Source organism: Nilaparvata lugens, chromosome 4 (genome assembly GCF_014356525.2).
Source record: "Nilaparvata lugens isolate BPH chromosome 4, ASM1435652v1, whole genome shotgun sequence".
NCBI lineage: Eukaryota > Metazoa > Arthropoda > Insecta > Hemiptera > Delphacidae > Nilaparvata > Nilaparvata lugens.
Window position 1 is genome coordinate 27,461,222 of NC_052507.1, and position 16,906 is coordinate 27,478,127.

General features: G+C 34.1%; 1 protein-coding gene across 2 annotated transcripts in view; it reads right to left on the bottom strand.

Moving 5' to 3' along the window:
* Nucleotides 1–16,906, bottom strand: part of LOC111051960 (myosin-9) — a 135,815-nt gene that overhangs the window by 65,509 nt on the left and 53,400 nt on the right. For both annotated transcript variants that reach the window (XM_039427237.1, XM_039427238.1), the window contains one exon: nt 2,545–2,613. In XM_039427237.1, the coding sequence (XP_039283171.1) occupies nt 2,545–2,613 (69 nt within the window). The remainder of the gene's footprint in view (nt 1–2,544; nt 2,614–16,906) is intronic.

Here is a 16,906-nt window from a genome sequence, read left to right on the forward strand (position 1 = left end):
CAGGATTATTCTTTCGATACATTACATTCTACTCTCGCCAATCCATAAAGAAAGTCTCAAAGAAAAAGAATGATTGATATTACATTGACAACGTACTTGTACATTACATTGCATTCCTTAAAACCTAATGTTCTCATAATTACCAAGAGTTCGTCTTCAAGATGAAAATTCAACCCAATTGTTTTGATGAATTTATAAATCAGAGTAGAAATTATGGAGATATTTTATGATTTGTAATGATAGAAAATAGGAATTCAACAAACATTCCTTTTTTAATTCGTTGTAGTTTTCCAGAGAAATCAACCCATTTATTAGTTATGGAGACTTGGGTAAGGAGGTAGTGTCTGTTTCTGAAAATCAAATCACCATCTAACTTCAATGAAACGAACTGAATTGAATGATCGTGATTGACATTTTTCTAAGGTACTGAACATGATAGATTCTGCTGAAATTTAAAAACTCCAAGTTTTCACAAATGAACTTAGCACAATAATGGTGGTATAATTTCGCTCCAATTATACAACCAAAGCCAAACTCAAAGAAGATGAACGCAGGTGAACTACCAGAGAATGAGTTATTGTACCAGAGAATTGGTGTCAACTCAAGAAGCCCGTCTAAACTATACATAGGTGTGTGAGACTAACTTTTTCCAGTGGACAAAGGTGATTAAGCCTCCAATAAAAGCCACAGAATCAAAGTGTATTAGCCATTTATGAGAACTGAGAATCATATTTATACCTCAGCAATTGAACTTTCCACTCCTGATCGGACGACTTCATTGCACTTGGACAAAATTGCTGGCTTGAAGTAGTGACCCAAGCACTTCCTTTTACAACAATTGGATACTTTCTTGCGATCGGGGAACGGGGACAGGTTGTTTGGATAGTGACCCACTTGGGTGCGCTTGCAGTTATGCACAAGGTGTATCTCTGCAACAGATTTCGCTTCTAAATATGGCTTGTTACGACGATCGAACTTCAAACAGGTCCATCACTCCTTCACTCATACAGTCGGCAAGTTGTGAGACTGGGCAAAGTAGTAACGGTGGACGCAGACGCCAAATTATTCAGAGTCAAGTATAATGCTTGTAAGGAAAATACCTCTAAGTAAATTAATTATTTATTGAAAGTTTGGCAGCTCAACTAAAAGCATGTTCTGCAGCTTGTAAATTTCAAGAAAGAAAGTTGATTCAAATGATGCTAGTCGGAAAAATAGTAATTGAGAACAGAAGTGGAGCTCTTTAAATTGACTGTAAAATACCATCAAATAACCTATGAGCTGCGTCATCTGTGGTCATATTGAATGAAATATTCTAATCTGTTAGTGACTTTTAACACAAGAGTGTCTTTACGCAAAAGTGTCTTGGACCAAAAATGACTTAACCGAAAAGTGTATTTAGTATTCTAATCCAAAAGTTTGGGTGTCTTTAGCCTAAGAGTAAAGACTGTGAAAAATGTAAATTACTTCTACAGTGAGTTTTCAGTACCGTAATGTAAATAATGTAATTCATTTCAATTGTGAAAATGAGAAAATGAAAGTGAACTGTGAAAATGTTTGGAACGAAATGAGATATCGAATAATTGAGTTTGGGTTTCCATAATTGTCACCAACTCTGAATAGAAACTTGATGTGCAACTGTTCAAATTGCGTTTATATGTTTTGGACTTTGAAAGAGTAGTTCTCCAGCATCTTCCAGAGGCTGAAAGGAATAATTTTTCTTTTCTAGAGAACTATCACTATTCAATAATTCAAATTTATTGTCATTGCTACGTACAGATACAACGACAAAGTACGTTGAGAGAAAAAAGTGAAAGTTCATGAATAATGGGCATCTCAACAAGCGAGTCTGAGTCCTTTCAAAAAGGTCTATCTATTTTCCACAGGATCACAGCCTAGTCTAAACCAGTCTCTCCTCATTATGCACTTGGAGCTTGGAGTGGATCAACTGCACCTGGAGTGGATGCATCAGAGTAAACAAACTGCTTCCAAATATAGTTCATCCATCAAATCAAAAATTGGTTCGAGAAAACAAGAAGACCATAAATACTGATGTGTAAACATTACAGAAGTTCAATACTTGTGGTTTCACCAGATTAGAATTCAATTACGATCAACTAGTGAGATCTCGAAACATCTCCCATATTCAATGTGGGTCACACAAAACTGGAAACTTTCGCTCCAAACCAATCACACTAATCCTCCATGTTATCACTTCTATTAAGATATATGTTCACAGTTAAGACTCGTTGAACAAAAAGTGAAAATAATCTGTTTTAATTCATATGAATTATTGAAGTAACTTTTTGGCTTCTATGTTGAGAAAAGACCAGTGATGATAATCATAATATAAGAACAATTTAGACTGATTAGGTGAGTGAATAAGATAAATACGGAAGTAGGTAATATTTCTTCTGGCCTCTTTCCCAAATCTATTAATATTCTGTTCAATTAATCATTTTTATTATTTTCTCACTATAATGTGAAGGTTTTCCACATCAACTATTCAATTCAATACAGTAATATAAAAAACAAATAGTAACTTACCGCTTCTGGAGGAAGTCCGCTGTTGCGTGTATTGGGTCGTTTGATTCCGAGGCGAGGTGATTCCCCTGGCTGGAATAAAGATTACAAAGATTAAAGACAAGGTAAAAGAACAAGAATAATTGAAACTAGTATTGAATTAAATAGAAATTCATTAGTGTTGATATAGCAAAATTTATTCCCATTAAAATATAGAATTTGTTACTTTGTTCGCAAAACAATAAGCACCGAATGTGCAAGTTTAGAAGTTTCACTACCTGAATACTGTACTCGAAATATAGTCAAAAACAATTTTTCTTTTTCTTTCAGCTCACTTATATCGAAGAGAACTTATAATATGATATCCAATATAACCTAATATCTAATATACTTTATATATTTTTACTCAACTCAACCCAAATAGATTAGTAATGAAGGAGTTGCAAGCTTTATTAGAGACAAGCCATCAAGTTAACGCACTTATGAAATAAAATAATTCAATGTTGAGTTCATGGGAAACAATGCTGTTTCCATTACATCATTGACTGGTTGTAACAATCGTTCAGTAAGTTCAATGAATTGTAGATTTATTGCTAAAATCAATGATGATACAGTAGTATTCCATTAAAGCTCACCTAAGTGAAAAAATGTGAACTCATCATCTATGAGTAAGAAATCTGTTTTGCGTAAATCATAGTCAGTGTAATATTTGGAGGCAACAGATTAGGATTTTTTACTAAGCTAGCTAAGCACTATATTATGGAAACGAACGAAAAAGTTGAATGTTGATCTAGGCACGCGGTTGTGCATCCGCATGCGGGTGACAGGAGTGGCGTGGGAACTGCGCTGTTGTAACCGCGAAAAAATGCCAGCCGCGAGCCGCACTTTCGATTTCGGATGCCTGACATGCAGCGACGCAGCGCAGTCACTGTGGCCAATCAGCCACAAATAATGTCCAATAAATAAGCACGCGTAATCGACAACAAAGCCTGTTCCTCTGTTCCCAGTGAAGTGGGCTGTTTCTGTTGTTGCAGGTTCAAGGTGACAGATCATTGATCTTTGCTGGGATATTCGGCCACACACACATTTGGTGGCTGCTTCGATCTTCCTGCATTCTTTCTCTCACCAGTCTCACCAATAACATGAATCCGTCCGATAATATATTATTCTTAATAGCTTAGTAACACTGAACAGATGAAGGGTCCACATAATAACAAAACCAAAAGTACCATAGTTTGTGTTTAACGTTCGCCTTGATATATTTAAAATATATTTTTATGTAGAGTTATCGATAAACAACAGTATTCTTGAGGCTGTGAAATGAAGATAATCCTCTAAGCTTCACATGTTACATTCAAATGAATTGCAATTCGAATACTAGATTCTTCAAGATCCTCATGTGTTCTGATTTCTGGAGCTAACTACGGAGGAGGCGTGTAGCTCATTCGAAATTTAGTTCTTCTATAGAATTTTTAGGAGATTTCGAAACACATTTTTCAGTAATATTATCTCAACATGAAATTCGTAGAGAAATTGAGTGAAGGCTCTACATCTCAGGTTCTCAGGTCTCAATTCACGTCCCACTTCAGAATATAAATTTTTTCTCGAAATATTCCAGGTTTATTCAAGTTTCTCATTTTGGCTAACTAAGAAACTTGAAAACTTGGAAAATAATATAGAAACAGTCTGTCTAAATTTGTTATAAAGAGTCGATTTTCCATGGCTTTATTGGGTGAAGAGTCTCAGTACTAAACACCTTGTCGTCTCTCAATCTTCTCGAAAGCTTCTGTAGGGAAATCCCAATAGCTTTCACAAGTGACAAGTCACAAGTGATATAAACAAACTCCATAAAAAGCCTGTGTGTAGAAATCGTTGAGAATAGACCAGTGTTCTTTCACAGTTTTTTCTTTTGAATCTTGATCTACGACAAAATCAAGAAGGAACCTTAGATAAGTTTGGATAGAGAAATATGGCCAGATTTATAGACATAATAGTAGTGGATAAAGGTTCAAATGTGGGTCCAGTGTGTTCATGACCTTGTGGCCTACTGGGACTCCAACTCAGGAAAGGGAGGACGAGTAAGTTGTATAACGGGATTCCAACACCTGTTAACATTTGAATATATTAATGTACAGCGTGTATAAATATAGTTGGACGTAAACCTACTTCATTAGAAGCACAGCATGTGAAAGTAGTCTTCCGAATGGCCAGGTTCAACAGTGCTTTCAACTTGTCTCTATTGTGTTCTCAGTCGAGTTGAGTTATTCGTTATGAATATCATCTCCACTCGTGCAGACATGACAAGTAATTGAGATGAATTCTCACTTGAACGGATAAAGAAAGCTTTTGATAACTTCATTCAGTTGGTATTTATTCAGGATAAGCGTCAAATTCATAAAGATCACCGACCGACGATCCCTAATAGGCTACTGTTAAAGAAATTCCCAAAACGAACATACCTGTCATCACAATTTATTCTATTCATTGGATTAAAGCTTTCACCATTCCATGATAAGCTTACTCTTGCTTTTACTGCCATAAGATGATTCGACAAACTATGTACAATTATTGATCAGGAGGTTACATATTTCATAAAATTATTTTAAACTTCGAAAAATAATTGAACATTCTAAGTTGGAAATACTTTTAGAGATTGAGAATTACTCAAATACCAAGAGGGGTTGTGTCATTATACAGTTCATTGTGAAAAAAATCCTAATGTCTGGAAGGCAAAATTCAAAGTGATCCATAATATTGACATCGCAGTTATCGCACTTGAAGACTCACAAAAAATTGAAATGTAAAATCATATTGCATGAGTTGGTAAAAGATGTGAACTTTACGCACGCCGTAAAGTAGTGTAGGCCGTTTTTTGAACGATTTTGAAGATAGGATTTAATTTTTCATAAAAATTATCCAATTTAATCATTATTTTTTAACATCTGCAAGGGACTGCATACATCAACAAGAGACATATTTTGCCTCATTGTACTGTAATGTAGGTAGCAAAGTAGGCTACCTGTAACTGAATGACAGTTGATAATAAGAAATATACATTTGAAATGTTCGAAGAAGGACTTATTAGTACAGATCAAATAGTGTGAGCCTACTGAACTGTGAATAGCAAAGCGTAACTTTGTACGTCTACACTTAATACATATCAATTTTTTGACTAATTATCAAGGCTATTTTGACAATATTTAACCAAGACTATTTTTATCAAGTCCTTCGGATTTTTCAATTCACCTTGTATGATGTGACTACAAGAAGGTACTTCCTTTGGAATGGGATGCTGTATAAGAAAACAGTCCTTGTAACAAATCTCAGACACGCTTATAACTGAAAGCTTTACATGTTGAGGAGATATCGCAAGTGTTAGAATCTAATTACTCTGAGATTTCAACTTCCATAGTTTTTGTTCGTATCATACACAATCAATGCTTTATTAACGAGATCTTTACGGGATTTCTTCGGTTAATATTTTTTGTATCCTAACAATGAATTTGTATAGAGTGCTATTTAATGAAATGATTAATTATGTAAGAATAATTATTAAGCAAAAATCCAAATTTGAATGTTGTGAATAGTTATTTATTCATTAGAATTTCATCAAATGCTATTTCTCATAAATTGTTATGTATGTAGAAACAATCATGAAAGAAATCAGATTAATATTGAATCAATTCAATTGTTATGAAGGTAATGTATATTGCTTCGTAACTCCAATTCAAGCATAATTTCGTTCATTTCAATCACCTGTCAACTCACTAGTTCACTTATTATGGAAAGATCGTAAAATTTAGTAAACTCAATTAACAACAATAATAATTACGCATTACATGAAAATTAAGGACCGTGAACATGAAGTTGGAAATCACAGGTCATCTACTGCCAACTCAATTACTGCTCCACATTTAATTGTCATAGGATGAATTAAATCATGAAAGAAAGTTGATGAATCTCCGGGAATGACAAGAAAAGTAGAATTACTGAGATTTCAGACATAAAAGCGTAACCTTCGTCGTAATAGCGTAACCTACGTGTTCTACGTGAATGACATACGTACGTTATGAACTGTAATTATCAGTCAAGTCTGAAATGGAAATTATACTTATTACCGAACCAGTTTTTCATAGCGTGAAGAAGATGTCTGAGCGAACTCAACACTACCAGTTTTTTATTCCTTGATACCCTTTAGAATAGCATGATTCAAAACGTACCACTAATTCAAAAAATGTGAAAACTTCAATTCAAGAACGACAAAGACAAAAATGTTGTCTGTGCTGTCATCTTAATTTTTTTCTGCAAGGACATAGCGATAGTAACTGACAGGAAATGGAATTTAGACGTGAAACTTAGAAAAAAGTAAAGCTTGAAGTGCAGAAAGTCACACTTTTCAACAAATTCAATGAAAGAAATTGAATGTCGATTTTTTGAAAAATAATTAGTCTATTTTCTTCTAACTTCCTTGGAATAACGGAGTTATGAATGGATGTGAATGGATGAATGATATTAATATATTATTCATGTACGGTAACATAAATATATTCGTAATGTTCGTGATGAGAGTTGCTGAACCAAGATTAATCTATTATATTGGCGTAGAAATGTACGAGAAAAACACCAAGATTTTTATAAAAATCATATTATTCCAATAAATATTTTCATGAATTACGTTTTACACTTTCCCATTTGACCTCTCATTGAGAAAACTCATACCAGGATCGTTGAATGGTCAGAACAGACATTATTTATTATTTATGATAACTCTTAATATATCTTGATAATACTTAAACACATGAGTACGGTATTCCATTTTCAAACCCCTCATGCAATAATACGTTGCTATTGGAAGAAAATGCCTGGTAATGATATTTCGTGATCAGAAAAGGTTGTAATATTGTTTCAGAATGAATGGTTAATTCCATAAATTCATTGGCAATTCACTTTCTACAACTTTAATTCAAGGTCTTGCCAGGAATAACAATTATTCTCATTGACATTTAGAAGAAATCTCAATGTCTGAGAAGAAAATAGCAAGTAATGAAACGATCATTACTTTATACAGTTGATGTATGAAGTCCTCGTGTTATTGCCGTGAATTTAGGAAATTAGTTTCTTATAGAGATGCGACTAACTTTTGTCTTTGGAACATTCCCACCATAATACATTGCATATTGAACTTGTACACTAGTCTTCTACATCTAGTCTTCAATTTCAAAAGAGATGAAATGTTAGCATTGATTATTGTGGTAATAATATTAATAATAATTTTTGTTGTACAGTATTTTGCAGATCATGAACCAACTACCTGTCTAATTCAAAACATCCAATTTATAAGAAGATGGAACTTGACCCAATATATACTATACAATATGAAATGTATAGATAGATACTGCATAATATGAAATACCTGATACCTGATAGATACTGTTTATGAAACGTATTTCAATTTTATCATTTTCTCCCAAGTGAATAAGACCAATATTATTTCAAATTATGAAGAAAAATCTACTCTTTGTTTAATTGACTTGAGCACATTATTCCTTATTTCCAACCTGCTGGATTTTAAAAGTTCATTGGAATTCTATGTCTGCTCGTATTCCATCTATGTAATTCCAATCCTCACTATTTCATTTGAATTCAAAAAAAAAAAAATAATTTGCTATTGTTGGAGAATATATTTTGAATTTCTTGATTCCTGATTTAAATAACTCATTCAATCGTCTTAGGTCTATTGACGACTAACATTATCACTTAATAAAAATAGTTTTTTTTATCAATCTTGTTGAATACAATAATTGAAAACAAGAAACAGCAAAACAAATTATGGTTTTCCGTGTCAGTAATAGCTAGTGTACGTTGACTTTTCCCATGATAGCAGGATGGCAACTTTTTGTACGTATGGAATAGTATATTATGTGTTGAGCCTACATGGTCGAATGCCTGTGAACTGAAATGGCGGTCAAATTGCGGTTTCAAAAATTGATGTAAGACAACAGCAACTGCCTGTAATTGTATATCTGCGGAAGAACTTTCCTCATGGAAGAAAGTTTTTTTTCACAGAATATGCCTCGGGTACATATCACTGATATTACAAATAATGATCCTTGTTAGAAAACTAGACAACGACGTATATGCAACTTCTTCTTCACTCGATCCTTCTCGCGTTCTCTCTTTCTGTCATTAGCAATTTGAAAATCGTTAGATTACAAGCACACTTATTCGTTTTCACGAGCGAATATATCTTTCAGAAACGTAATAGTATACTATCTCTGTCCCTCGTCACTTCCACTATTTTGCATGTTCCGAGGGAATTTGGTAGAGTTTAACTATAGAATAGAATTTTCCCCAAACAGATCCAGTTTTGAATAGGTTGGACGCCTCTAGTCTTCAGGACCGGATGGATGATTATCTGCCAGAAATGTCGTTGGTCGTGAATGTCCAGTTACTTTTTGCACAGGAAGTGTATTTAAAGAAGCCAACTGGAAGATTTTAAAATCTAACTGGAAGACATTGAAAATCTGTAGTTTAGGTGACTATGACTGATAAAGCCTAAATTATAATCTTTTTCATATTAGAATAACCAAATAGCTCAAATACGAGTTTACTATCGCTTTGAAAGATGCACAAATAAACTTGAACAAATCATTCATCTGCTTTAGAATAGAATTACATCTCTATTTGATGAATATGTATGAGAAAATACATTTTCATAACATCTCCCTGACTATATCAAGATAAAACAAGAATAACATAGCTGAAAAGTTCAGATTGTGTAGATGAGATTCAAAAAAGACTGTTTCCTTGCTTTCAGTTCCGTAAGATATGATTTTCATTCCGCAGAGTTGAAAAATACAGGAGCTACCAATTAAAAATCTAAAATAATAGTCAATACATAACAGTAAACAGTTGAATACTAAGCCATTCGATTTAAATTCATGTTGATTATTCAATATTCAGCAAAATACGTCTTCCAACTCCACAAGAACGAGAAATTGTATCTACAATTTGAAAAATATCCATAAACAGTCCATGGAAACTTGACTGACAAAACAATAAGCGAATGAGCTCATTGTATTTTATTTTTAAAATAGGGGTTTCAAACTCCATCTAGTTCACGAAGACTCGATGAGAAGAAATCTAATTGGAATAGAAAATGCAGATCCACAAACAAAGCAAAGGCTATTCAATGCTAATTGACTGGAATCCAATTCAAGCTTTTCCGCCTAGCTTTTGACAGCAAATGCCTTCGTATTCATTCCAATAGGGAAGTAGCAGCAGCATCGGTTACATACAGCCAATGAGTGCTAACTGGAGTGTTGGAGTAGACACATGAATAATAGGACACAATTCACCGGATTCACACATCACAAGATCCAATGCTGAGTGAGGCAGCGAGCTCACCGTTCCAAATTAAACAACAATGCCAGTCCTAAAGCTGAATTTCCGCCAAGGTGAACGATCACTTGTAGTGAAAACTATTATATTCAATACAAACACTGGAAATCAAACTATAACAGCCTTGTGGACTTAAATTGCAATCTTTGTTTCTTAAAATTATTTTCGTCTTTGTCTTCGTTTTTTCTCGTAATTGGAGACAAGTACGCCTCACATATCCTGATGGATGCTGTTTGATGTTCAAGGCTACTCTGAAATATTGTTGAGTATTTTTGGCACAGGACGATGCCTAAATGTTCAGAACTGTCAGCTGTCCACCCATCCAACAGGATAACCGAGATAAGATACGGTTCTGACTGTTGAGTTCAATTCAATGTAGACTTACATTGAATGGAATGGCTACTCAAGTTAGGACACTTTTATAACACTGTTGAAATATGTGTTTATCACACGTCACAAAAACAGTGAACAGAACATTTTTTTATTGTTGCTAGATAATAAATTGAGCATGAAGTATGGTTTTCATATCTCAGTAAAAATACTTTTCCATAAATCTCGATGAAACTGAAATACAGTGTACAAAAAAATCAACAATTGGATCCATCAATTTTTAAGCTTGCCAGTTGATTTCAGCAGTTATCGTACTGCGTAATTTTACTATCTCATATGGTTCACAATACCAGACACGCCTTCGACATCCCTGCTCTGTCTACCCTTTCCTGATTGGTCAACTATATTTGAAAGCGTTTCAAGATTCTGTCAATAAGATGGCAGCAATGTCTGGGTGAGTTGATCAGCTTTGAAAATATATTTATTCCAAACTTACATTTTCACACTCACACTGTCCTATCCAGTTAATATGTATTACAATTATCTTACAAAAATAATTAATTTGTAAAATTCAATGAGACTCAGAAAAGTTGAGAAAGTGGTTAGCATTATGATATCCAGGACGAGGTTCGAGAGAAATCGACGCTACTTGGAAAAAGGCTATTTCTACTTGGATAAATTGGGGTAAAAAATTATTACTCAATGCCATACGACGGGTTTTGAAATCACCCCATTCCCATCCACTGAAACGAAAAATAAAGATCAACAGTTTTAAATGGGGCGCACCGCTCTTAGATTACCCTTAAACCTTCAACTGTTTCAGGGATGCTGCCTTGTATAAAATACTCTAACATGATAACGTGTTCCAATCCATTCAGCTCAAATTTTACAGTTTTTTGGTAAATGAAGAGGAGTGCTATATCCGAATGTCTTATTATTGCACGAAAGATTGATATAGTAGAAAGGGTGGTAAAGTATATAGGGTGGGAGTTCTGTAGAAGCGAGATAGTACAATTTCCGGCCGAAGTTTGCTTTTTGATGAATGATTAGAGCTGACAGCAGACAGATGCACTTACCTCCGAATCGATTCTTCGTCATCGAATCAAGTTCACGAATAGAACAATACGTAAGAAAAAGACAGCGAGTGAAAAGAGATAGCAAACTGACGTCAAGAAGGGTGTGGCCCCAAATACTAAAACTACACCCTTTTGCAGGAAATTCTAGGAGAATCTGGACTGAAAAGTAGTCGAAAATAAATCCTCTCTACGATGAAAGCAGCTGAGCTTTTCAAAGTGTTAGGAATATTGAGAGGGAAGGATTTGAAATATTGATTATATACGAGTATCATTATGGTGGATCTTAGCACTCCAGAATTGTTCGATTTGACTGATCTCGAGGAGTAGGATTCAGATGAATAGTTTTGAGAATGGATGATAAAACATTAGTATCAACGGCTTCTTCTTTGCCAACAAAAAACAAATCCAAAAATTAAATACAATGTTCACTTTCAGAATATAAATTCAATACAATGTGATATATATATATATATATATATATATAATATATATATATATATATATATATATATATATATATATATTAATAATGTGAAACGAAACATTTTATGCATTTGGGAAACAAAAGTAAAGTTGAAAGCTCACCTCAACTGGATAAAATAATAATATCGAGTGACCTGGCTGGCGTCAGGTTTTGTGGCCCAGTTTTCAGGTCGCAACTGATCAATTCAGGGCTTCTGACATGACCTAACGACTGCTTTTTAGGCTGTCGGGACCGACGACTTAACGTATACATCCGAAACACGGGAGTAAAAACTAGTAAATAAATCAATTCCACAATATATTTTCTTTTATAGGAGGACAAGGGAATGAGTTCATCTTGTATGCTATATAACGTTTTTTTCTTCTTCCAAGAATAATTATAGTGTCAGATGGATTTTTGCATAGAAGATGAACTTAAAAATACAAGAAACAGGACTTTTCAGTAATTCTTAGAAGACCATTTATCAAAGATAGCTGAGAAGTGTACTCAGTATAAAGTATAGATGAATAAATGTACAAAACCATTCTACAGAATTTCCTGGTACGAAACATTATATTCTTGAATTATTTTAACAGAAAGTATGCAATTCAAATTCAACTTACTTGATCATAATTTTGAGCATAAACTTCGAACCACAGATTTTTCTGAATTGAAGCCACTCAACTCTTGGAATTTAAGGTTGAATTGATCAGATGAAACTATCATTGAATGGAATGTATCATCATCCTGGGTTGATAATAATTTATATAGAGGTTTGTTTAAACTTGAAATTATATATTTTCATGAAGGCATTTTTCAAATTCATTTTTCAAATCAACAAGAAATGTGAATGATATCAGATATCCAAGTAAAACGAACAAAAGAAATTCTTGTTTTATTCTTCTGCTGTGGACTCTTTGAATCTTTGAATTATAAGTCGAGAATAATAATGCACGACGAATAGCATTTCGAAAGTTTCAAAAATGAAATTCGTACTATCCTCTATCATTTTCAATTTCATACAGTTCTGAAGCTACCTAGCAGTTCAAAATTTCTATTCCATTTTATTCTATTCTTAAGGAAAACTTATGAAAAAAACTCCTCGAGACAGGAAACTGACTAGAAAGATTATACACCTGCCGTTCAAGCAGAAAATAAGAGTTCGTCCGTGAAACCTAGGACTTCAATTTCTTGTAACTTGTATTTTTTCATCATGAGGAAATGCTTGCCAGATAATCTCTAAGAACATTTTCTCCTAGTTTCTGTAAGTGTCTCGGGGTGCCTGAGAGGAAGAAGAATGAAATTGATGCAGAGGAAATTGCGGTTTAGGAGAGGTCATCGGATGGTAACACAAAGAGTTTCCGAGATTTGACTGACCATCGTTAGGTCTGAGAAATTATTCCAATGTAATTGAAACGGTATATGAGAGTAATTGAGGAAAAGTCAAGACTCTTCCAAATCTATAGGCCGGCACGATTTTTGAAGTGAACTTGTCAGATCTAATATCTTCTTGTTGCTATTGCTGGATTCGTAATGTTTTCCTAGGAAGTATAAGCAGGGAGATCATATTAGAGAACTGCAGAAAGTTGTTGAACAACTTTCTAATAGACATGTTGCATGTAGATTGATTGCTCCATGTTGGGCGTCCAATATCGCATCTCTTATGGGCTCAATTATATTATAACATGACCAATGTCAGATGAACGTCATTACAGCAGATTAAATAGCCCTTTTATATTTATGTATGAATATTATGTCGTCTCCTAGAACGCCTAGAACTTTTCACCTACAGCCTAATTAAAAAGTTCCAACATTTCACATTCGTTCAAATTCCAAACTTTCAATTAATTGAAGTCTTAGTTTAAAATCACTCAATTAGTTTTGCAATGTCTGGTTTCCACGATTCCAGTAGACGATTCAGTTACTGGGGGCAGGCTATTTGAACTTTATGGACGAATACTTGAACAGTAATAGGCTGCAAATAAGTATCCAAATGGTCTAAGTTACCACATGCTACAGGGATCTCCCAGTAACGCCCAATGAGAATGTGTAAACCGGGAAAAGGGCCGTATTTGTAATGATTCTCAAGACTTTCCTTGTCCAAGGAAAGAATAAGCTATACCTTCAGGAGGATAAGTGAAGTGAAATCACTCAATAGGAGGATGATGGAAACAAAAAGTAGTCAAGTTTTGAAAAAGGATATTAGGATTATTAGTTGATCAATTATTTATTTGAATCCATCCACATAATGATTATTTATTGAGACTAAGTTTTTTTTGGAAAAATGGACATTGGAAGCATACAATAAAAAGCGTTCGATTTCAGACAACAGATATTTATGAATTTCAATTTCCGCTCTTGATTTCTCTCATATTGCAATTCGATTGGTTGGTTCACAGACCATTAACCACAGCCAGAAACTCGAAGATCGACGATTTGAAGCGGCGAACGTTTGAGTTAGATTGGAACTAACTTAATCAGAAGAGAAAAGTGAAGAGCCTATATAAACGTATGATGAGATGCTGGTGCGGAGATAACCTGTTAATAGTAATTTTCACGCATCGTTGAAACAGACTTGGCTGGTCGGAAACACTGTATAGTGGTCTTGGTGATGCATCCCATTGTTTAGTAAGTGGTTTTCATTTATTTCATGGTCTGAAGGGGAATGTTTGATGATCATGGTTAATTACCTTAAAATAATGCAACAGCTCGCACTTGAAATAAATAAAATTAGCGAAGCCACAATAACATTTTGCAATAAAATTAATCCATAGTGTCTTAGTTCCGCATTGAATTTCTTTTTCTACTCGTACATTTAGTTGCAAGCGTTTCTCCTTCACTAGTACACCAACATAATTAGAAATTTAGATGCTAAAGATAAGAACGATGATAATATATCATTTTTTCAATCTTTCAATGAAATTGTGATGAGTGACTACAATGGAAAGCTGCCCAAGTGTTCCCATAGTTCTCAGTAGAAATAAATTTCAGTTATAGCCTACCCATTGAACGTTAATTTTTTAGTGGTTCGTAATTATTAAGCTAGACTTGAGAGATCAGAGACGAGTCTTGTTGTCATTCCACTTTAAGATGTTCTTCATTTTATAAAAAAATTCAGCATCCTTTGACTGAAGAACGAGGAAATGCCAATATCAAACAACTTGGACAACTTGGAAAATAATTGCTGTTGATTGTACCAGTAGACTACCAAAAGGCACTTATTCATTCATGAAGCTCAAATCATACGTTAGGACGACTTTTCAGGTCATTTTCCACATATTTAAGGAACACTATATTCAAAGTCTAGTAATAATAGTATCGTCATTACTAAAAAGAGTAAGTGCTTCATAGTAAGTATTCATACCATGATGCCATTTGCACATTCATTAACGTTAAGTACGAAATCGTTAATTCGTTATCATTGGTACTAAATTAATACCATTCGATGGATCACCCATACTCATAATATATGAAAAAGATTGAAATATCTTTAAAATGGAATGAGAAGATACCATTTCTAGCCTTCTTGGCAATTGATAACTTCTTGGAGAAGGTATGATGATTCATCCAGTTTCATGATAAACAATGTTTACAACGATATTAATTTCGAATGTTATGGACAAAATAGATTAAATCTACTTTGATTGAATAAGTTATCATCCGAAAAATATAATGATTTATTCAGTCAAGTTGAATTATCAATAAGTTATCATGGCAAAAATGTAATCCCAGAGTGATAGGAGAGAAAAATAACAACAAGGAAAAAGAAAGGATGGGATAAAAAACCTGAAACCAAACTGTGTTCACGGTTCATCAGCATGAAACGTTAACAACGGATTAGGACCCAGCGACGAAGCAAAGGATTCTGTTTGAATAAATTCCCGCCAACATAAAAAAACTGCGAATCTATTAAAAAAATTCAACACCGTGAAAAGTCTTGTTTAAGTGGAGAGCATTATTTTGTGGGAACATCGAAAAGCAGACATCTGTTGGCAAAATCAGGACTGTCTTTATAGGGGTCATTCTTGGCTATTTTGATCAGCTTTTGTTGCCAGTTTAAATATTCACCGTGAAAACATCTTAGATAATTCTCTGACAGGCTGTGGAAATAGTCTGTAATTTTTTAGCACATTCTGAATGTCAATGACTGAGAACTCTAGCTTATTGAGGTAGAGCGGTGCTGTACAAAAAGACTAATTTTATTGGAGAAAGAACAAGGTGATTGAGTTTCGAAAATAAAATATATGGTTCACTCAGAAATTTCAGTTAATGATCAGTGAAAGAATTTTACTTTCAGTTAGGTTACTTCAGCAAATGGAGACTGCTATCGTTTCAAGTGATTTCCATGAATGTTTCGAAGCTGCCTATTCAAAAAAAGAGTTCATGGATCAAGAAAAGAAATGTGGTCATCGTAGATTGTGCATCAAAATCAACAAGGAGAGTACAGAAATAGATCAGTAAACAACAATCTTCGATATTCATAACCAATACATACTTCATAATATTGATTGGTAGGCCTATTTGTGTAGTCGTTGTGGAACCGATTTTGATTTAGGGAGCTAGTCAGACCATGTTATGTTTCGCTCGGTTAATCAATAGAGATCCCCTTGAACTGTATCATTCAATAAACTAATCCACAGTTGATTCTCCTGATAATATTTATGATTTTCCCTATTTCCATGGTACAAACATAAAATGCTCAGATGATCTGTTGGTTACGGAAGGAATAAGAATGGAATTATAAGTTACATTAGCAAATAAACTCTTTGTAGAACATGGGATAAAACTGTTCTGCATATGAATAGGGTAATGTGTTGACATTATGAAGCTAGCTGTTTATGTCACTGCATCTGAACGTTTTATTCAGATGCGCACAATACTTGGGGGCGTTTAATTCCACCTTCTTGTACGGCTCCAGTATTATGTTCCAACCCACAAGCACAATTTGCTTGAACGTGCTATTATTGTTACTATACATTCGGACTTGAGTGGCTTTAACAATGAACTAAACGAGACTTGAATGAGCTTCAATAAGTATGAGGTGAGGCAATGTGGTAATCTCGTATGCAATTTTGAAGGTTAGAGCAGAACTTTATTGGTAATTGCTTCCACTCAA